We start from the raw sequence: 23,709 nt of genomic DNA, 5'->3' as shown, positions 1-23,709 counted from the left end.
AGCCAGTCATTAATAACAGTGACAGGAAACCTTTTCCGAACCAAGCTACGGATGGACGGAGGCTTCTTTACCAGATCACGAAAATCATTGGACTGGCAATAAAATTAAGACTCCAACCGACGGGTGGAAGTCATTTACAGCATAACTTTGAGGCTCCAACCGACTGGTGGAGATCCTTGTGATTTATTCTCCAACCCATATCTGACTCGAAATTTATTATTCGCAGGGAAATCTAGGAAATCGGCTTTTAGGCTGCCATCCCCCCCTCCTGCCCTGAGGAAGACCCACCTTGATGCATTTCACTTTTGCGCAACTCACAGGGTCGAAACGTTGGCGTATTGTATATGTCTACACAACAATCACAGTCCCATTTGTCATTGGATCCTGAAGCATATGTGCTAAAAATAATAAGGACATACATATTTATGAAGTCTTTCTCCCCCCTTTTTTCATTGCACGCTCAATTTATTTTCATTGCACGCTCAATTGTTTCTGTATGTAGTGTACTATCTTTATCACCAATCATCATATGTCACTTTTGCACCACAGTCACGTATTTCATATTGCAATTGCGACAGAAATGATTATTTGATTTACTCTCAATACATTATTGAATTCTAAATTTTGATGTGTGTTATATGGAGTAGATTCTTACCTGTAACTCCAGTTCTGTAGTAGAGGTATCTCTGTTATAGTCATAATCTGTGAATAGTCCCGCCCATGTGCGTGGACCCCGGAGCAATCAAAATAGTCTCTTAAGGTGTACTCTTCTGCAGTCCTGCATAGACACTTAAGAGAAACTCAAAGACAAATAATGCAGCCTGACATTAACAAGGCTACACTGGCCAGCACTTCATCCTGAAGTGACAAAAAGGATAGCCAAATAATAATTAAATGTACACATTTAGCTAAGTTTCACACCAAGAGAAACTTCCCTTCACAAAGCTCCTTTGTCATGATAGAGAGGAAGGGTTGGACAGACAAGCCCCATAGGCTGCCATTATGTGTCTGGAAAAGGGATACAGTGCCTTTAAGGAACCCTCTAGAGACCCTCAGTATCCCATGATGTACAGCCAAAGGCAAGTTACTTCCAGTTCTTTTTTCTGACTCCTACTAGCAGGAGCCTGGAGCATTGAGCTCTACCTTTATTGCCATTTCTTCAATTTTTGGAGCTTTTTTGAAAGTTTTAGTGTTTCATTCGACGTCTGGGGCCTTTTTCTTCCATTTGCTGTCCCTTTTGGCCTTTTTAACTTTATATGTTTTTCTTTGCAAATCATTTATATATGTTATAAGTAAGCTGTTGCTACTTGTCCTAAGTAATTGAAAACCCCGAAAGAACCATTTTTTCTTTAAAATACGTATACCCAGGTTCTGGGGGACACTGGGTTGCCCCATTACGTTTACCACTAATTTTCAGTGAGAGCTGCATTGGATCCGCAGCTCCTGCCGAAAATTAGAAAAAAAGCATGAGCTCACGCGCTTCCTTACTAATAGACCCCAGGGTGGGCCATGTTCCGGGGGCATGCGGAAAATAAGGAGGGAGTGCACACTAATACCCTTCCTGATGCCCTGGTGGCCACCACCTCCCCGAGGCTTATTTACTGGTATAGGGGGGCCTCTCTGGGGCCACATTCATAAGATGCCCCTGTGCCCCGGGTACCACCTCCTCCTTGGGGCGATTTAATTTGTAATGGTGGGCCTCAGGGCCCCCGAGGCCCTAGGGACCACAACCTCCGGGGACAATTTTTTTTTTTAATGGGAGGTGGCCGTGTGACCTCCCAACTGAGCCATATTCAGCCCCGGGGACCACCACCTCCAAAACGGACTATTCCAGGGCTCCAAAGCCATAAGGATGGCTTTGGTGGCAGGTTTGTGTCATTTTTAGGAAAGTTGAATTCATAAACAACTTTTGTTGTGCTCATCTCAAAATCGGGCAAACAGCGCCACCCTGTGGCAGATTATCATAAATGCAGATGTTGACAAGTGACCTGCCGAACACAGAAAACCTCCCACTCAAATTAAGCACAACAATCACCAGTGCTTCTGCGCAATGTGTCTTTTCAGTGCATTTAGAATGGCTGTGAATACTGGGAATAGGCCGAGCCTATCTAGGCCAGAGCTCTCAAGTTTCAAAAATTCTTAAAAGAACCACTTAGCTTATTTGATGACATCACAGGAAGTGGTGTCATACACTGTTTGACTTCTAGGGCAAACTGACTAGTGACTACAGTCAAATGCTTCAAAACAAATGTAAAATGAAGAAAAATAAGACCAAAACTTCATTAATGTAGGTTTGTGGTTTACAAAAGTAGTGGGGCAGCACTGATATGTCCAAAGCAGCGCCCGCTATCAAATGAAACTATCTGTAGAAGGGCTCCTGTGGTAGGATGGTTCCTGTGCCATCTACAGCTCCCAGTAGCTTCTCTACACATAGCATAGGTCTGAACACAGTTCAGTTTATAGTTCATGTTCTAGTCCTACCCCCACCCCAGTTGTGACTTTAAACTGCTGTTAGAGAGAGCTCAACCCAAGCTCCAAAAGTGATGCTTGAGGTCTCTGAATTGACAGGCTTTTCAGCCTCCCACTGAGCATTCTGTGATGGGTCTTGTCCTTACTCCAAAAGATGTGAAGGTGGGATGAATTATATGCAGTCTCCGGTGCAAAGGACATACATTGGTTCTGTGTATTAGCCTTAAAGTACATAGGGCATTTGTAGATATTTTATTAAATTACAAATACTTAAAACATATATGTCCATGTGCACACCTTGCATTTTTTAACATGCAATGCTTGTTTTTGCAGTGTGGAAGACCTTGATATTCATAATAAAGGAGAAACATCCTTAGGGAAGGGAGAGGACAACCTTCCTCACAATGAAAAGAATGGACAGCCTGTTAATATCCTAAATAGGTCTCCTAAAGAAGAGCGAAAAGAAGACTTAGAGCCATTCTTCCAGATGCCCTACCGCAGAAACATCGCTCAGAGGAAGTCGAGTCGTGGCTGGCAGATCCTTAGAAGCGCCCCGCGAGATAAGATTCAATGTCTCATAAACCCCGCCTCCGATGAGGAAGACACTTATCTCATCTGATAATACCTTGACTGGCACATCCTGAAAACCAATCAGCAATAACGGCAAAGCAGGTAGTCTCAAGGTGACACGGTAGATCTGCTTCAATAGATCCCGCCCTCACTAATTGGTATTAAATGGACACTGCTGATCATGGTCAAAATGTGTACAAGGTGCTACACACCATTTGTGCCAAATATGTACACTGAAAAGAGGATTCAAACCATTATAGTGAGAAAAAACTAGCTGTTAGTGAGCCATACCTTTCCAGAATCTGTGAACCATTTTGGTAGTACTATTTGCAGAATCAAATGTCCTCTTTCTATGTCCATAGCAATGCAGCTCTAGCACCATGAACGTCAGTGCCATATTGAAGGTATTTTTTAAAATAAGTGTGTTAGTGGACCTATATGAGAGTCCAAACAATACTGAGAAGAAGTTGCATGACCAGTCATATGCAGTTGCTACTTCTGCTGAATTATAAACAAAGACAGGTTAGCATTCCACAAAAAGTCAAAAGCTTGAAATTGTAAGCAATTTACGCGATGTCACAAAAACATTTTCCTGTATGCTGTTTTTGATTTAGCCAATCCTATCAAACATCTACTGTTTCTATGAATTGATACTTGAAGGACTGTGATCTGATGAGAATTATTGGTTTGATTGACTTTATCAATGATTCAAGTGTTTCTCTTTTTTAGCACAACAATAAGATAGTAATAAATAACTTAAATACATTTTCCCTGCCTTTACAAAGTGTCCATACATGGTGGTTGTTTGTCTATAGTCACTGATTTTGGTGCATGACATCATCTTCTCATTACATGAAACCCAAAAGCCATGCCAAAAAGTTAAAACAGTGTGAATCCAGTGAAATAAACCAATGGATGTAAACAATTTCTCAGTGTAAGCCTGTCACTTTATTTTGAAAAAACATGAACTTTAATGACCGAAAACCTGTCTCTCTTTCTATACCCCTGTCTCTACCCCAACCTACTACACACACATGGCACACCCTGCATCTGATGCATAGGTCCCCTAATTCTGTGCCTTGTAAACGCATACATATAGAATTCATACTCAGACACAGCCCCTTAAATCCATTCAAGGGGAAGATATTCATACTCCTGGACCAATTTACAGAGATAGCTGTTCAATTTGTACCACATTATCTTGCTAAACCATATGTGCATTCAAATAGTGCCCACCTCCAGGATCCAGCTGCCGAAAGCCTTTACATCAACAGAAAACCCAAGAAAATCACACTGCCACACCAGCTTGTTTGATTGAATCGAAGCTTAATACAAACTGAAATTCTGTTTCTGAAATGTCCTGTCACATTAACTCCTCTTGAATTGCTGCTGATTGACTAAGATATTTTGTTCTAATTAGCCCTGAAGAAGGTCTGTGACAATGAATGAAACGTATTGCCCTCTTTTTAACAAAACCTTTGTGACTATGAAAACATACTGACTAAAATATGCTTTTTTTGGCTCTTTACTAAAAGGACTGTTTGATTGTAGTACACTATGGTTGTTTAAAGTTTCTCTCTCACTAAACTCCAATACTTCTAATCCTATATATTTCCTCTTGTTCATGGCACACAATATGGGGAATCCACTCAGCAACAATTTGTGGACATGTGCATTTCCACGTGTAGCTTTATTACACATTTTCGCTAAATCCCAAGAAAAGTGAGGGCATTATGAGATTTCTACACTCCCTATTAAGGGGGCATCAACTAGACTAGTGAAGCAAAAAGGAGGAGCTTTCTGGTTACTCTGACTGCATAGGGACCCAGGGAGTAAAGTCCTATAAAGAGCAAGAGCTACTTGACTCATCTCAGAGTCTGGAATCATCTCATAAGGAAACATAATGGGAGGAGCATTATTATGCACCAGACGTTTCCCTATATTTTTTATTTTACTGCTGGTTTTTACATTCTGCAAAATGGGGCACTGCTGTCCATTGCCCAGCATATATGCTTTGGCCAATAAAACATGTAAAAATTAGCTAACCCCTGATAGGCATACTCAACTCTCTTGTAAGGCTATAGTAAATCGAGTAGAAAGTACTCCCATAACATGGAAAGTTAAATATTGCCAGTTGCCTGTAGCACTTACTGTGCCATCCACAGGTGTTACAAGGAAAACATAGCTTAAGGACAAGCCCACAAAAGCTACTTTCACTGGGGAAGGCTGTGGCTGTCTTATGTAGAAATGTAGAGTTCACATTAATATGTTGATTTTGCTCTCTCGAGTTTGAGACAAACTAGAGAAATGGTTCAACCACTATTCTTAATATTAATTAACAATCTAAATCAATGGTCAAGTTGGGGTTTTAATAAATGTTTAGGAAAAGTAACTTTTAAGAAGTTACTTTTTACATGTCTAAAGTTCTCGAAGCTAATTTGCTTTAGCCTGCCACCACCTGCCTTTGCCTGTGCTTGACCTTAACGAGCAGTGAAAACTGCAGCCAGATCAAAAACAATGACTTAGGCCTCATGACAAAATGGGCTGAGTGGGGAGAGTGTAATATATATCAGCTCAGAAAGGGCAACTAAGGAAGTTCCAGGAACTTCAATGACTTGAAAGGGACAGATCTGAAGCCTCCTCATTAATAGTTTAGTGTAAGGAGAGTCCTGAGGAATGGAAAATGTTTGTTCTTCAGGCCTTCGGAAGCCACTAGGGCACCAACCCAGGGGGAGGGAGAGCTAGTCCCAGAATCAGTTTCATGTAGCTCAAGAGAAGACACACCTGACTGACCCACCGTCTCACTTCAAGGACAGGTGGCCTTTGCCATCAAGTGTTACCTTAGAATTGATCAATGTAGGATAGCTTGCAGTAAGGTAAACAGGATTGCCCCAGGGATCTTTTTCCCCATCAGGTCACCAATACCATCTGACTAGTGCACCCATAAAGCTGGCACCTCACCCACAGCTCCATTGAACACTTGCAGAAGAACAGAAGTAGAACTGCACCAGATGTTTGAGACCTGTGAGGAGACATGAAGGTCTGGACCTTCTCCCACTTATACCCAGGGCAAAGAAGTGTACTCAAAGGGTCAGTTGGCTAACCTCCTGTGTGAATACAGGGACATCACAAGCTGCAAGAGTCTTTTTTCTGCAAAAAACAGTTGACCAGTTGCAGCAAGACCTGGACTGCACCCGGGTGGTGGCCTTTTCTGGCGTAGAGTGCTGGCCCCTTAGTATTGTCCCTGAGGTCTTGTTACCCTTAGCTATGTCTAGCTGGACTTCTCCAACCAACTCTGAAAAGTTGGGACTCAGAACATTTTTGCAATTCCAAGACCTCCAAAGCATTAGCAGCACCTCGTGGCAAAGGAGTCCGATATAGCTTCAGGTTTTCTCTGCTGGATGATTTTGAGCACCTTAAAAAAGGCGAAACATGAAGGTATAAATATTAACCAGGTGAAAGGGTGAAACGGATTCACCTGATGCAAGCACTGCAAAATTTCAGTTTCTCCCACTTTGAGCTTTTTCCACCAGAACTAATGGTGTCAGAGGGACCTTGCTGATAGCTGTATGGCTTTAAAATGCCTTTGGTGATAATCTGTCTGCCACTTTGCCCTCTGAAGGATTTTGACATCCATTTCAGAGACTAAGCCCCAGGGTAACATCTTCTACCGGGACAAACTTTTTACATATCCAACCCCTGCTCCATTGTGGTGGGAATGAAATCATGTCAGGATCCCGTTCACCTACGAACCGTACTTTTCTTCGATGCTGTACTTTTTCAATGCACCCTTTCTCCTAAGTATTAAAAAAATTACATCTCTGGGCCCCTTTATAAAATTTTTGTTGTTTTAGTGTAATTTTGTTTAATACATTTTACTCTATTTTTCTAAGTTGGATTGTGGTTTTTATTGTGTTGTGTTTTTGACTTTTTAACAGTTTTGGTACTGCTACATGCTACACATATTTTCACTAAGTTAAACTTGTACGCTCTGGCACATAGCTAGCAGGAGTTGAGCTCAGGTTTAATTTAAACAAACCTTTGTCAGGACCTAACAGATCTGTGACATTATTACATGTGGTGGACTATCATTTACCCCACTTAATAATTCACTTTCTCACTAGGGGCATCAAGATGAAGAATCCATGTGAGCTCCCTAACTAAAAAGAGTCAATACCATGTGGGGGGCAAAGAGTGGCCAGCAAGAGGCAACCCTGGATGACACTAGGGGGCAGATTTATGAGCCCCTTGCGCCACTTTTGCGTCACTTTTCCCATGTTAAAAGTGACGCAAAAGTGGCGCAAGGGGCTCATAAATCTGCCCCTAGGTCCCTAACTGTAATGGCGAATGACAAAAAGTGTGGGATAAGGAGTGAACAGCTTGAGCCATAAGTAAAGCAGCAGAACAGGGAGGAGCCTGGCACAAAACAAGCATGTTGAGAAATAAAAGGGCAAAATATACATTTTTCTCCAACATAGTGATGGTGAAAGCCAGGCCTTATATGACACCTCACTGAGGAGCACGGTCATAGGCAGTGTGATAAAAACAGGTAAAATTGCTAGAATGTAATTGGTGGTAGAGCCTGTTTCACAATTTCTAAAAGATCCTTTATACACCTAGCATTTCATGTTGAGGTAATTCACTACAGATATATCTCTTTTGATGGGAAGGCAACAATGGAATTCCTGGCAAAATGTCAATATTACCCAATACAGTAATTCGGTGGGATTAAAACTGAAATCTATTGTACAGCAAGAAATCTTATTCCACAATTGCTGCAGTGTTGGAAAGTAATGGCTCGTATTAGTGCTGCTCATGTCCGTCTATTTAACCTTTTGGAAGAATGGATGCATAGTCCACCTATAGATGTCCAGGCCTATCTTGACAATACTGTGAGTCTCAAATTACAGTAAATGGTGCAGACACAACTTGAGATCACTATCTGAAATGTCAAAAGGTATTTGTGATCTTAAATTGTGCAAGGCTTTAAGGACTCATGCCTAACTCCTTTTAGGAGGTTTGTTGCTAAGACATTGAACTATGCAAATACAATCACCACACACAATCCCTCACTTTCTCACTCTCATGTTGTCTCTCACCCATATATAGAAACACAAACACCATCTCACTCTCACACACAAACTCTCATACTCACTCACTCACTCACTCACTGTAGAACGCTGGCTCTCTATATAGTGCACCAAAATGAAGTACACCATGCAGAGAGTCCTGGGAGACCTAGATTGGTATACAGAGGCAAAAGTAGTTAATACTAACGTTCTATTTGTAGTAGTGTGGGTGAGCAGTTAGGCGTATCAGAGGGTAGTGTCAAGTATTTGTTGTACTCACAGAGGCAATAAATGTGGAACACACTTAAAAATAAATTGGCAACCAATTTATAAAAATAACACAGATTTGTATGTACTTTTTCAGACCAAGCACTTTGTTCTACAGTAAGTACTTTTTAGGTTATGAATTTTCAAGGTTTCAAAGTTTACAAAATGAACTACTAAGAGAATACAGAAAAATGCATATAAAATCAAACATTTGTATTTCAAAGGTCACCTTTGGAATTTAAGTAGGTTGCAAGTCCAGGCCCAATGTTCCACCAACGGATTCTCAGGAACATCCTGGATTCGGCCAGGAGCAGGGTGCTGAGGTTGTTGGTAGTTGGTGCTCTACGAAGAAGGGGCCACCTGAAAACACACTGCACAAGGGGACTTAAAGGTAAGTCCAAGGGGTCTCACTCAAGTGAGCAGGTTGCAAGAGCCTCAGAACCACAGGATCACTGCTGGTTCATCGGTAGCCAAGTTGTGCGGGTTAGGTGCAAAATTAGATAGGTCAGCTTGGTGGACTGCTTCAAGTTGTACTCGCGGTCAGGAACAGGCAGCTTGGAGAGGCGATTTTGGGACAGCTGAGCCGCTCACGAAGTTGGTCTCAGGGGACTCAGCATCCCTTGATAGGTGCTTGCTTGCTGGGCAGTTGGAATCTGGACAGGACTCTTCGTCTCAGTGAATGATGCACAGGGTCTGGTATCTCAGGTATTAGTGCAGCACAGCTCGGGTAGGTCCTGGTGGCTCCAATCTTGGTGGAGAGATGTATATGACCCTCCAGAGCTGGTGTGCTACTTTTGGTTTAGATGCTGCATGGGAGGCACCGGGGAGCAGCAAGTTGGTAAAACCGGATTCTGCGGTTCTGTGCCTGCAGGCTGCAGGGAAGCGGTGACTCCACTCCAAGGGAGTCCTTTGGCAATTTGTAGAAGACTGCAGGAGCTCCGAGGTTCCAGGAGGCCTCACAGTTGCAGGACAAGACAGCACGCCATGACTGTCGAGTCCTTAAGCCAGGAGACAGGGCTTAGCGCCAATTTTCTGCAGCAGGACTTCTGTTCTCAGGTCAACAGCTCTTCTTGGTCCTTTTCTTCTCTTTGTCCATCAAATCTAAGTTCAGGGTCAAAAGATGCCACCTAAATACTAAAATTTAGGGGCATTAAAGGGGGAGACAGATAGTAGTCTCTGGGTTGCCTACCTTTAGGGTGTCTACACCCTCTAAGTGACCACTGCCTGTGAGAAGGGGCGCTGCCCTGACCCTGATTGGCTAATTCCCCCTCTAGGATGGAGGGAAATGGAAAGTTGGTTTCAAATTGTCTGCTCCACCTTAGGGGTAATTTACCTAATTTCCCACCTGTTTTCCTGTCAAATATGGAGCAGAAAAGGGGCTTGGCATCCTCCACTAGCTGGTGCTGCCTGGGTCGTATTTCAAAGGCGTCATTGCCTTTGAAGCTTCACAACTTGGAAGGCCATCCTGCCCTGGAGGAGGTGTGACGCAGGTCTGGTGGTGGCTAGCTGGCTAAGATAAGCCAGAGACCGCATCAGTGATTGTTAGGTTTTCAGGGGACCCTCTAAAGGATCTCCTCTGGTAATTTAATAATGAATCCAACACTGGCATAAGTAAGGATTTATTAAGACAAGATGTTTGGTATGAAACATCTTGAGTTACAGTGAAGCCATCATGGAGCTAGGAAACTTGTACACAAGTATCCAGTCCATGTATTCTCAATGGTTTCCATGGGCACTTAAAATATCCAAGAATAGACTTGATATTGCAGGGTCTTATGTGCTCATGCAGATATGCCCACACATGGGATATAGTGCACCCTGCCTTAGGGCTGTAAGACCTACAGTAGGGATGACTTACCTATACCTTATGCAGTGTATGAGGGCATGGCACACAAGCATATGTGCCATGTCAACTCTTCAGTTCTCTCTGCACCAAGACACATAGCCAGCAATGGCAGTTTGCTTGGTCTTGGTGAGGGTCTCAGGGGTGGCACAATTTACAAGGGACTTATAGGGGTTGCTGAAGTGGTGACAATTGCGGAACAGTTTTAGGAAAAGAACGCTTGTACTCGGGACCTGGTTAGCAGTCAAAGGTGCATCAATAGCAGGCAAAAAAGGGGGTGGGGGTACAGCAAGAAGTACACAGCTTCCTATAGATGTGCAGACAGTGTTTGAGACATTGACTATCTGAAGCAGAGGAGACTTTCAAGTAGAATTCTCTCTCTTTCTTTCTCTCTCTAACACACACACACACACACACCCTCCCTATATCCTCGACAAGACCTGATAGTGTGATGGGGTGCAACTTGCATTTTTGGGAGAGATATTTATATGCGATCCAAATTTTAGATGTATATTGATATCTATGTTGGTGCACCTTATATTTTTGGAGCATGTATTTTCTGTGCTGCTGGTTGATCTGCTATGCTAAACAAAATGTAATGATAAATAATCCAGTTATGGACACAACTAACCTTTGCTGAGCTACATATTGACCACATGCATATGAAATATGATCTGAATAACAGCAGCATCTAAATATTTACAAACTTCTCAACATAGCTAATTCTGTCAGCACACCACACTGCATGCATTTGTAGTCTACACCAGGTTAGAAAATATTAATTGTCCAGTTGTTCACAATTACAATGTAAGGGTGCCTAGAACTTGCATCACATGGATTAGATATGGGGGTGCCAGATATAAGATTTTAGTGGCTTAGAATTACATTGGAAGCTAACAAAACATTTGCTGCCAGCTCGTTATTACAAAGATTACAAAGGAGGTTTTTCCAACTTCATCATCTGGCTTTGACCCATGAAAAAAGAAAGGCAAAAAAAGCAGAAAGGAAGCTAGGAAACCAAACCAGTAACAAAAGCTGAAAGCAAAAATGAAAAAGAAATGTGAGGCGAGATAAAGAGGCAGGAACTGTGTGATGATGGAAGAAAAAGGCAGGATGTGCAATCCAGATTAGGAGGACTTGTTATTTGTCAACACCAGTATTCGTCAGTGCGAGTGTTGGGCCACTAAGAAAATCCTTGAACCTTTGTACTTATTTATGTTTTTACAGCTAAGTAAACCAGCCTAAAACAAAATGCGAACTGCTGTCTCTGTGATAGTGGCAAAAGTAAAGTGGTACATTTCACAAATAAAAGACTTGACAACACACAGTTCTGTGAGGGAGTTAAATCCTCTTCAGTACACCGGATTGACGAGACAGTGGAAGAAATGGACATGTTTGTGCTATTGCTACCCATCCACCTTTCAAAGAGGCCTTTTTAGGTTTTGTCTGCACAGCACTTGCGCTGTGCTTGTGAAATTTATTGTATTTAATATAAATCTTAAAAGGGGCTTGCATCCCACCCTTACTTTTCATTGGTTTGCATGCTTGCCCCTTACTTTTCCTCCATTTCTGATTGTTGTAGCATACTATTTCCTGTTGCTCTTCATGTGCTCTTTCTTATCAGTGTTCCGTGGGCCACGTACTCCTTTCCATCTGCGTTTGTGGGACTTTTTTTTTAAGGTTTTGCCTTCACAGCGTTTGCGCTGTGCTTGTTTACCTAATGTCCCTGTCCCTGTCCCGCGGCACTAACAGGCACATGCTGTGCCTCACTGAAATACTCTGTGGAAGTGCTTTCCTGTCTCTAACCATCAGTCTGAATTACCCTACCTATGAATTACTGGAGAGTATTCATGGAGAGAGCTGGAAAAGATGGTGACTGCTCTGCTTGGATGATGTAGGTGGTTTCATCATTTGTTGGATCGCGCATCCAGCATATTTTCTTTCTTTTTGGGGGGTTTGACAGTCCTCATTTTGAGCTCTCACGCTGCTTGATCTGTGATGGAACCAAAAGTCTTCGACCGGAAGAAACAGGTGCACACATACACATCAGCATGAATGTAAGGTGTAAAGTCACACTGAAACTGGAATTTACTTAATTCCATAATCATTCCTTTAACCCCACCCATACCAATGCAGCATAGGGTAGGGTACCCCCAAAAACCACCGCGGCAAAGCAACACCCTCGTCCAGAAACAGGAAGCACAGGTGGCTTTAAACTACAAGGTTATTTTATCCCAAAGTGCACATGAAATGAGGAAGAGGTCAGTTGTGGCCACCGCGAACAGTCAAATGTACTTCATATATGGCGAAAATGTAATCAAACTGGCTCATTCTTGTGGCACTCAAGAGCTACAAATACCTAATTATACTGTATGCATGCATGCTACATACGACTGATGGGAATCTTGCTTAAATGTTATCTGAGCAGCATGTATGCCGATCTGCATTGGTTACTCCCCCTATGCTGAAGCCAGCTTTAGAACATTCCAGAAAGGGAGGCGCATTCAAGTAATTGGCAAGTAGTTGCTCCATGCTCTGAGCCATTCAGTTTCAAGAATCTCTAATACACACTGTTGATCTGTTTGCAAATGCTCTTCACGGTGCCGAGGTCCAAGGATGGTTGGAAAACTGGCCCACAAAACACATGTGCACATATTATGAATAAATAATAAAAGAGCTTGTAAAGCGCCTGGTTACACTAGCTAGTGTGTCCCCGCGCTGCGGACCTAGACGCTTACGGTAGTGCTAACGTTGGACAGGCTGAATTAGTGGCTCTATATCTGGAAGAGCCATGTCTTTCATTTTTTTCGGAACAGGTTTTCAGACTGTTCCACCCGGAGATCCTGGGGAAGAGCGTTCCACTGTTTAGCGGCTAGGTAGCGAAAGGAACGAGCCCCCATTCTCATTCTTTTAATTACTGGGATGTGAACCAGTCCCGACCCCCAGGATCGTAAGGCCTTGGTCGGTGTGTAGGGGAACAGTAGGTTATGTAGATGATTCAGACCCTTTCCCAGCAGAATACGTTGACTGATGCATAGAGCCTTAAAGAGAATTCTCTCCTTTAGCGGGAGCCAGTGTTGAGTAGCTCGGGCATTCTTGGAAGAGGCTCTTCTAGGGAGCATCAGGACTAGGCGGGCTGCTGCGTTCTGAATGCATTGTAGTCTCTGAATGCTCTTGCTACTGGCTCCTATGTACAGCGCATTCCCATAGTCCAAGCGGGAGGTTACCAGTGCATGGACTAAAGTTTTCGTGGCAGCTACAGGGAGCACATCTAGGGTCTTCTGAAGGCCTTTCATTATTCCGAAACACTTCCCTGCCACCATCCTGGTGTGGTGGTCAAAAGAGAGCTTAGAGTCTAACCACATCCCCAGGTTCTTTACCTGATCATTAGGAGTGGGGGTGGTACCCAGAGTCTGCGGCCACCACCTCGGTGACCATATCGAGGAAGCCTTACCCACAATCAGGACCTCTATCTTACAGCCGTTCAACTTTAGGCAATTGTTCGACATCCAGACAGCCAGCTCCTGTAAGCATGTGGAGAAATTGATGGCTGTCTCTTCATGAGATTGGGATAAGGATACTACAAGTTGCGTGTCATCCACATATGACACAACACTAATGCCGTATTTCTCAATGATGTCTGGCAAAGGGGCCATATAAAGATTAAAAAGAGTGGGGCTCAATATGGAGCCCTGAGGAACCCCTTGAGCCAGCCTGATGCTCTTAGTAGTACGGCCCTTGGGACACTTGGAAACACCTGTCCTGTAGGAAAGATCTTAACCGTTTCAGGGCCAGATTAGTCAGTGCAAACGCATGTCTGTGATTCCTAAAAGGGTCCTGTTGCTTAATATGAAGGCCAAACTTGATGCACGGATAGTTTCATAACAATACTGTCCTTGTTATGCTCAATTCTGTTCTTTTAATGTTCAACTATTAGAGATAGGCTCCGTTTAGGAGTTATGGATTACCTGCTTGTACAGGTGCATATATCTGCACACACCACGTGGCCCTGGCCATACATAATAAAGACTGGGGTATCGCCATGCTTCCGGAAGCACTCTCCACCAGGGAAGCAATTTATTTGTCTACTGTCAATATCTTAGTTCATATTTGACAATTTGCTGTGTTGTGTTCCAACGCCCATGAAGACTGCTCTGCGCTAAAAATACACACACATGGAACGGAAAAAAAACACCATGTTCTAACACAACACAGAAAAAATAAGACAGATCTCTTAGTATATATTCATAAAAATCCAAAAAAGACATTAATTGGCCATTATTGGCACATAAGAGCATACCTACCATCAGCCGCGGTCGGTAGTAGGAGTAGCTGCATGGCGGTGACGTGGGGAGGGGGAGAGGCAGGGTGGGGGGGTAGTAAACTATAGTTTACGGAGGTTTACAGGTAAGTTAACATATAAATTAATAAAACGAATTTCGTTGCATGCACTGCATCCCCAAATGCGATGCAGTGCACGCAACGAAATTTGTTTTATTAATTTATCTGTTAATTTACCTGTAAACCTTTGTAATCCATAGTTTACTACCCCCCACCCTGCCCCTCCCCCTCCCCACGTAACCGCCCTGCAGCTACTCCTACTACCGACCGCGGCTGCCTACCATCCCATGCCTTAAACAGACATACTTATGCAAGACTGTCTACTAACCTAGAAGATGCTCAAGTGATTTGGAACACCCCCTGGTGTTACCAGAAAAATAACCCACATCTTGAAACTGACAAATTCAGCTACCATAGGAACGCACCCTCTCGCACTAGAGATGGTGCATCTTCCAGGGTCGGAGTGGCCTATAGGGTATTCATGCAGTACCCAAGGGGTCTGATAGGTCAGTGTGTAGGCGTTTTTAGGTTTCACCTACACAGACCGTGCGCTGTGCTTGTGAAATCTATTGTATTTATTAAAAATCTTAAAAGGGCTTACATCCAACCACACCACAGTGTCTCTGACTCAACAACACTTGGTCCAGCCATCCTTACACATCTTTCTCATGCTCTCTACCCCCATTTATTTCTCTGTACCCCATCTCAAGATCTCTAACTCTCATTTCCCAAACACGATCTCTTATCCCCATGATCCTCTGTCTCCTGCTCTCTACCCAAATCTCTTGCTTCCCACCCCACTGTTTCTGGATTCATGTCCCTCCCTCTTCTGCTCTGTACCCCTCTGTCTTTTGCGCTCTACCTTGCCCCTTGGCCTCTTGCACCCTACACCTCTCTCTCTTGCTCTATATCCCACTCATTTTTGGGCCCTGCCAACCTGACTCTTGGCACCCACTATTCCGACTGTTCTCTGCCCTTCTTTCTCCTGCTCCCTACATCTGTCTCTTGCTGTGTACTCCATGATGGCACACATTTACTTTATGTTGGACGATTACCTCATGCAGAAAACTATTTCCAAATGCTAAAATAACGTTGGACATTTATTTTTCACCCTTCAAATTGCAACTGCACAAAAACATGCTTTGTTAAATGTTTTAAAAGGTTACAATATGGTCGGTGAATGTTGACAAATGAATTTGATTTTTGCTCACCAAGCAAAAACGTACAACAAAATAAACGTAGTATAAATCACATAGGCGAAACCTATTGCATTTGACAATGCTTGTTTTAAAGACAGACTTTAAATTTCCATTTTAAGGTCTTGTCTAGAGCCTCTTCAAGATGTATTGTTAGCCTAGAGTGGCTTAGAGCCCACCCATTACAGACCATTGGTTGGCTTCATCGTCACTCTCATTTCCTTGCTTGTTGATGGTCAGTTTATGAAGGCATGCTGTCTCTTCATGTGCTTGATCCTTCCCTGGAGCATGGACGCATTACTTGTGCCCTTCCACTGCTTATTTTCTTTTAGGCAAAACTTTTTTATTTAGGTTTAAGCTCTCTATGCAATTGCATCTTTTTGAGCTGTCTGAATCCTGTACTTCCTACCCCTTCCATGTTCCTCCCGCCTGCCGACCCTCTGCTGTCTCTCTGCCAGCATCTAGCTCCTCCCTCCCACCCTCCGTTGTCATCAGCTTGCCACTAGCCACTCTCAATGGCACTCTACCAGGGCCGGACTGGGAACCAAAACCGGCCCTGGCAAAGTGCTCAGCCGCCTCCCCCACGCCCCCCACTCCCGGGGCTTGGGGGGGGGCGCCGAGCTCTTTGCCAGGGCCGATTTTGCAGCTATGCTGCAAAAACGGCCCTGTAACAAAAACGGCCCCCAGGGGCCCAAAACCGGCCCCCACCCGTGCGGCGCACCGGGGGATTGCCCGGTGCCCGCTACAGCCAGTCCGGCACTGCACTCTACGTTGTATGTGTTGACCCCGTCTCGCCCTCCCTCCCTCCAAATTTCCTATCACACCCCTCTCTGTTTCCTCATGCCCTCGCCTGGAAGTACAAAAAAGCATTGTGACATGGCCAGTGTCATATCCTTCATCTGTGAAGCCACCACACACCCTCCCTCCATTTTACCTCCCATTGCTCCAGCAATAAAAAAAACACAGCTACTCTGCAACATGGCTAAAACACATTGACAAAGCCAATAGCTAACTTGTAGGTGAGAGCTATCGACTTTGCTAATGTTTGTTGTTTTATGCTTCCAAAGGAGTAAAACTTATCTGCAGAGCTTTCAGAGATCGGTCATCTACGGAGGTCATAACTGTAAAATATTTATATTACAATACAACAAAACAATCACAAAGTGTCTGCTTTGACTAATGCTGATATTCTGTGTCATTACAGGATTGCTGTTACGGTAGACCTGGGGCCTGATATATACAAACCATCTGCGGTCACAAATCCTGTGATTCATAAAACCACAATATTTGCAACAGAAAAATAGCTTTTTGTTATGTACTAAGCAGGTTTAGAAACATATAACTAATTACTATTTGAAATATGGAACATATTCAGGAATTCCCTCCCACACCAAGATTCCTTAAGGTATGTGAAAGAAATTGGCTTAATAGTTGAAGGGGAGAACCCACCTTTGTCCAGATGAACCACTGCAATCAACAATTAAACCTGTGCTCAACTCCCTGGGAGCTATGGTACAGGCAGATAAGGTTAACTTGGAGGTAATGTGTAAAATATTTATGCAGTACTAAAATTATAAAATAAAAATGTAAAAATAATATTGAAATACAAAAAAAGATAAAAATTAGGGGTGGGCAGAATTTGCGAAATTCACTTTTGCAAATTATCGTGAAAATGTTAAAAATCTCCGCAAACACGCGGAAATATCGCGAAGATGCGGATGTTTTTTCCCGCCCGTTCGCGGTATTGTCTGCGTGATTGCGGCTCGCCAACTTACCCATGCGGTTGCTCGCGGGCGCGGCCATCTTGTTTTCACTTGTCTCGCGGTGCATGATCGCGAGAAGAAAGACGTGATCCTGCGACGAATGACGTTACTGCGGGCGGGAACTGTCGCAAGACAGCGCAAATGGCTACCAACAATCCAACATCTCGTGGAGAACACGACCGGATTGGGAAAACTTGTCGGCGAACACGGAGATTCAGGTAAGGCGATGGCGTGCACGCGAAAATGTATTATTTTACAGCGCGAGCAAGCAAAAAATTTCTGGTAAAATTCGGATTGCGGAAATTTTGACATTTTCGCGCTCTCCGCGGAACGCGAAAATGTCAAATTATCGCAATTTCCGCGAGCGGAACAGAATTTTAGCCCAGGCCTAATAAAAATCACAAAATTAATTAGAAAAATAGGGAAAAATGTAATGAACAAAATGTCACAAAGATGACAACAATTCAATACGGGATGCAGGGGATATGTTTTTTTGAGGGTTTAAGAAAAAATAGAATCAAGAAGCACAAAGTGCCAATGATAGTCAAAGATAAGGAAGAGTGGGCCCTAGGCACAATTTGGCATTGATTGCGTTGGAGTGCAAGTCAGATACACTAATCAGGTTCATCTTGGTCAAAGGTATTACCTTCTGAATTTAGTCCTACAAGTCCCAATTCACCACATGAGTAACCGTCTAAATTCTTTCCAGGACCTTAGGAGAGGCACTTCGAGACTCATGTGGTTGCAGGTAGACACCAACAGGTGAGTCGAGTTAAGGTCCAATTGTCACTGATCAGGTAAAGATGTTAAATTAAATCATATTTTGATTAACTATTAAACAACCCCTTGAAATATTTTTCTATCTGTTTCATAGGTGGTAATAGCCAGTAAAAAAAGGTAAAATAATTGAGGGTGACCATGCAGAAAGTGCAAATTTGCAACAGTATGTATTAATGTTTTGTGACCGAAACACAGGCATAAAACATTGAAATTTTGCCAGAACCTCAAAGAAGATCGCAAGACATTTTAATTTGCCAAGGTGTTCCCTTGGGACCATTACCTCTTTTTGAATACTAAAATATAGTTTGTTGGGGAGTAAGCAGAGGTAGATGGAACCAATGTGAAACCTCACACAAACAGAAAAAAATACTTTTCTTTTTAAAAGCAGCCCCATAGAAAACTGGGTGCATTTAAAGAACAGAAGTACTGTATTCAAAATGTAATCACAAACATGGTGGTTTACTGACCTGAGCAGTCTCATGATTACTGATGAGGGAAGTTGTATTGAGACACACAAAAATTCTGGATTTATTAGCACACAAGTCATTCCTCAAAATTCCTTCGCATTCGCAAACAGTCATAGTGCCATTGTGACTACTTTTATCAATGTAAAATTTCCCCCATCAGAACCCCAAGTTCCAGGTTTTCCTGCTGGTAGAGTTGTATTATGATGGATTATTTAGGAATCTCACTTAGAATATGTCTTCCATGTAACAAACAGGAGTGTTATGTAAAAATACAACACAATTATTGCGAGTGAGCAATGTGTGCAATCATCTGTGATATTGTCTCACACCTTTATGTTGGTGCATTCAAGTAAAATTACACTACGATTGTTAAAGGACAGAACCACGGTGGAAAGAGTCACTGATATGAAGATGCAGCTGTAAATGTCCATAGAAGCACTGCATTCTGCAAGTTCATCACCTCTATCTGCCTAGTGTGCAGACAATCCCGAAGTTACTAATCCAAAGTGTGTGTAATGCCTTGGTTAGAACCCTGAAAAAATGGGTGTCATCCTGGAGAGTGGCCATGCATCATGCTACTACGTACCGCTGCACCCAAGCCGGCGTAGCATGTGACCATGTCAATTGTAAATCATTTGCGTATTAGTGTAAAGTTATATTCTGGAATGGGTGCCTTGACAGGTTAGGGAATCACTATCTTTGTAATCTGCCCACCACAGGAAAGATCCTCTTAGGACAAATCAAAAGTGCAAGATAACCTCAGAGGCAACAATGGCCTGAAGGCAACTGACCACATGCCTTTCAGAAGATCCACTGATAGAGTGAAGGAGCTCTTCTTTCAAAGTGAGTCTGGTGGTTCTAGCCTTCCCTGGAGATGGAGCAGATAAGAGAAAGCACTTGCTAGAATTGCCAATAGTGCATGTTTGGATACAGTCAAAATTACTTTCCCTCCGCAAGATGGCTTCAAAAACTCCAATCACTTTTCCAAAGCAAATCTATTTAATTACAGCGCAAGTGAAAACTTTATGGAGTATCTTCCTCTATTCCCTGTACAAGCGGTTCATGGTGTGAAATGTAGTAGTTTGATGTCTCTGCTTATGATCACCGGAGACACCACAAAGTCCATTATTTACACTGGTGGCCTGTGTCAAACTTCCACTGACTCCTGCTGGTTCAAGTAAACCCTCATCAACTGGATGCTGTTCAGAATCTTCTTCTGATGCCCAACTAAGGAGATCCCGATCTGCTTGATGTCTCTGTGGAAAGCAGAAAGTGCGGTTAGTAGGATAAACACATGCAGAATCCTATTTCTTGCTTATGTCTTTCCTAACCTTCTCTGCCTATTCTGCTCTTTTTTTGCTCTCCCAGTTTTGTCACTTTTTATGTCCCTTCAATAAATCCACATTGCTTACTCCCTTGTAGGTTCTAGTGTTTTCATTTCTCTTTTCCTTGATTTATTGTCTGCAATGACAGCAAATAGGTTTATGGACTTTGTAGCACCTAAAGTGACAGATTATCTCAATAAGCTTCTTCTGGGGCCAGCTGATCCAAGAAGAACAGGGCCAGATCAAGTGTCCAAGATGAAGAACACTTGCTAGTTGGTGCTACAGCGGAGAGGCCTGAAGCTCAAGACTACAAAACATCAATGGTTCTTAACCTTTTCACTTCTGTGGACCCCCACTGAATCATTACTTGAATTCTGGGGGCACCAACTATATCATTATTGAATTCTGAGGACCCTCACTGACTATTTATTGGAATTCTGGGACCCCTGCCCAAGAAATGTAGATAATTTGCATTGCAAAACAATACACAAAATATGGAAACAAGCTTTCATGAAACAAATACATATATGATGAAATATTGTATTCAATTCACAAAGCAATAAAAACAATTACATTTTAATTTTAATGTGAAGGGCAAAGCTTTTCTAACTTCCATTGAAACCACTGATTGTCAATACTATATTCTGTTTGAGCCACTGCTCCTATGAATCAACCTGAGGAAAACAACTTGTGTTTTTTTCCAGTTTCAAATTCAATCACTTTTTTTAAATTTTAACTTTACAGTTTTTTCTTTGTTAATACACATTTCATTATTCCATTAATATTATTTGATTTTGTAAATAGTATTGGGCCCCCTGAGCAGGCTTTATGGACCTGCGGGGGTCCCCGGACTACAGGTTAGGAACCACTGTTGTAGATCCCTGTCACAATTTGAATGAGATATTTGTAGCTGAAATTACTGAATATGATGAACATTTATGGTTGCATCTAATTTTTGTACCATACAAGGCTGATATTCTAAGTGATGCGAAACAGTGAGGCTCCGTGGCCTGCTGCAGCCTATGCAGGATACAGCAGCTGAGCCGGCAGTGGGATCTCTGGTCAATACTGCATACTGGAGCTCTTTGTTGGTTCTCATATCATCACTATCATACAGAGTTGGGATATAACTTCCTACCTCGTTCTCGTGCCATCTCCCTCTCACTTACACGTGTATACAAAAACACACACAGGCACTTTCTTATTCTTCCTAAACCTCTCTTTCCATCAGAAATATACACACTAACGCACACACACACAACTCTACCTCTTGTCTCTTATATTTTTCTACCTCTATATCCATTTATTTTTCAATTGTCTCTCTTTTCCACTTATATCATTATTCATTCATTTGAGGAATTTCAAAGCAATCACTTACTCCAGGGTCATGCGTGAAATGACATCAAAAGTGGCGTATCCCGCATTGTCGAAGTTATCCTTGTATTGCCCCATTTTGATTGCATCTAGCCAGTCATGTGCACTGGAGAGCAATGGAAAATCTGGAGGACAGTTGCTCAATAGTGGCTGAGATGGCCTATGAAAAGAGGAAACAGAATTAGTTAGCAGCAGTTTCAAGCTGCGGAGCGAACAAGATAGCAAAGCAAACAAGAAAAAACTTCCACTGTTCTTATTGATTGGGCTGGTCAATGCTTGGTTTGAGAGGCATTTGCTTCATAGCCTTGCCAGCTCATAAAGACAATCCACAGACATTTGCAAATTCCATGACAGCTCTGCTTTGGTGTCTACATCAGTCGAATAAGGCCGACAAGTTATTTGGTCAGAGGCTTCTCCTTCTGCACTAGTTCCTCCCTTATTGAGGCTTACACTGATGTCCATTGTGGTTGTTGAATTATCAAGATGACACATAAAGTATGGGTATATATTTAGGATATAAACACAGAGATAGTATCATAAATAAAAGAGAAGAGGAACGTATAATGTTGCAGCCCATAGCCCAAAACCGCCACCTCTAAACCTGCAATCACCTGCTGCTGGAAACTCCCACAGTCTTGAGGGAGGCTGGATTCCGAATCAGCTTGTCCAATGAACTGATAATCTGCTCAAATTTGGGTCTCTGGACTCGGTCCTTCAGCCAGCAGTCAAGCATGAGAAGGTGGAGTGCGGAAGGGCAGTCGTGAGGCGGTGGCAGACGGTAGTCCTGGTCAAGCGCGTCCAATACCTGAATCGAGAAGGTATCAACAGATAGGTCTCACACTCCATTCACATGAGCCCTGCCTGTCACCTTCAAAGGGTGCTTCTTAAAGTTGATGACCTTCATCACTTTCTTCATTTCAGTACCTGTGGCAACTGCTGACTTCAGTACACTCAGTACTTTCTCAATGGTACCTATTGTCTATTTTTTTCACTTAAAAAACTCAATTTAAAGACAGTGGGCTAGCTTTGCAAGCTTTGATACCAAGACACGACATGAATAGCAAGCATGGCTCTGCCATACACAATTGGCTATTGGCATTGGCCATGCTTGTGGATGCATGGGTGGCAAAGTTGCAATGGTTTTGTCCATACTTTATTATTAATCTGCTGTTCCAAGATGGCTGATGTGTTGAAAGCAAAAAGTCTCCTATCCCGGAATACTAAACCGAAGATAAAGAATGGAAAACCCATTCAAAGATGGACACCTCTGTGTGCATATATGGGCATATTCAAAGGTTTATTTACTCATTTCATCATTGCTTTACCATTCCTAGATGCAGACATGATTTGAAACAACACACTGGTCATCTTGAAACAGTGCCACAAACAACATACTTTACCATAGCCAGACCTACTGATGTAGTCTGCTAATATAGCTGACCCATTGCACTCAACAATTTGACAATCTTGAAACTGTAAACTAATAATATTAATGGCCAAACAATTCTAAAGCGGCCACCTGCACAATAAGTGCATACATGCAATGCCTGCACAGCAGTCGGTACTAGTGTGTGATGAGCTACTGAGTCCTCACAAAATGAAAGAAAACCAAGTTTGGAGAATAAAAGTAGCAGCAGCAGCACCAAAATGGTAAATGAAAAAAACAGGTCAGACATAGGAGTTGTGAAAAGCGTAAAGAAAGGTTACACAGGCACACAGTACAAATACTCTGTGTGCATTCATCAGCACATTTAATGCAGACTTGTTGGTTTTGCAAATGCTTGGGTGTGTATTATGTACATGCTAGCTAGTTCAGTGAGTTAATTAGGCAATAGATATGGTAATTGGCGGTGATTTGCAGGTCAAGAATTCAAATCCTGCACATTCAACTCAGCCTTCCTTTCTACCAGTTGGTAAATTGATTACGATAAAATTTGTAAAAAATAAAACCTTTTAATTATTATTGCACTTACAAATGCCGAATGGCAATAAAAAGTACTGCATACAAATGCTATCATTCTGCACATATGCATGTTAGTTCCAACAAACCTTCTTGAGAATGAGTGCACTTTAAAAAATCTGCATATCTATCAACAGATTAGTGTTTTACTTTGTGTGTAAGTTCTCTGTTTTTCAAGTAAGAATCATGAACTCAAAATAGAAAGTGCAGGTTTCCCCTGTACAGAAAAAGTTTATGGGTTGTAAAATTGCACTTCAGTTTCATTGAGTCTGTGTTTTGTGATCT

The 23,709-nt window shown here is 42.5% G+C and overlaps 2 protein-coding genes across 6 annotated transcripts in view; one reads left to right on the top strand and one right to left on the bottom strand.

Moving 5' to 3' along the window:
* Nucleotides 1-3,964, top strand: part of LOC146813352 (transient receptor potential cation channel subfamily V member 6-like) — a 154,094-nt gene extending 150,130 nt beyond the window's left edge. For all 5 annotated transcript variants that reach the window (XM_085620164.1, XM_085620162.1, XM_085620161.1 and 2 more), the window contains one exon: nucleotides 2,803-3,964. In XM_085620164.1, the coding sequence (XP_085476290.1) occupies nucleotides 2,803-3,088 (286 nt within the window). In that variant the 3' untranslated portion in view covers nucleotides 3,089-3,964. The remainder of the gene's footprint in view (nucleotides 1-2,802) is intronic.
* Nucleotides 3,965-19,066: 15,102 nt separating this feature from the next.
* LOC146813351 (ephrin type-B receptor 5-like) overlaps nucleotides 19,067-23,709 on the bottom strand; it is a 377,765-nt gene continuing 373,122 nt past the window's right edge. Inside the window, exons 15-17 of the mRNA XM_085620160.1 lie at nucleotides 22,076-22,269; nucleotides 21,469-21,624; nucleotides 19,067-20,021 (exon numbers count right to left, since the gene is read on the bottom strand). Coding sequence (XP_085476286.1) covers nucleotides 19,913-20,021; nucleotides 21,469-21,624; nucleotides 22,076-22,269 — 459 coding nt within the window. The 3' untranslated portion in view covers nucleotides 19,067-19,912. The remainder of the gene's footprint in view (nucleotides 20,022-21,468; nucleotides 21,625-22,075; nucleotides 22,270-23,709) is intronic.

Source organism: Triturus cristatus, chromosome 7 (genome assembly GCF_964204655.1).
Source record: "Triturus cristatus chromosome 7, aTriCri1.1, whole genome shotgun sequence".
NCBI classification, from domain to species: domain Eukaryota; kingdom Metazoa; phylum Chordata; class Amphibia; order Caudata; family Salamandridae; genus Triturus; species Triturus cristatus.
This window is presented reverse-complemented; position numbering and strand designations above follow the sequence as displayed.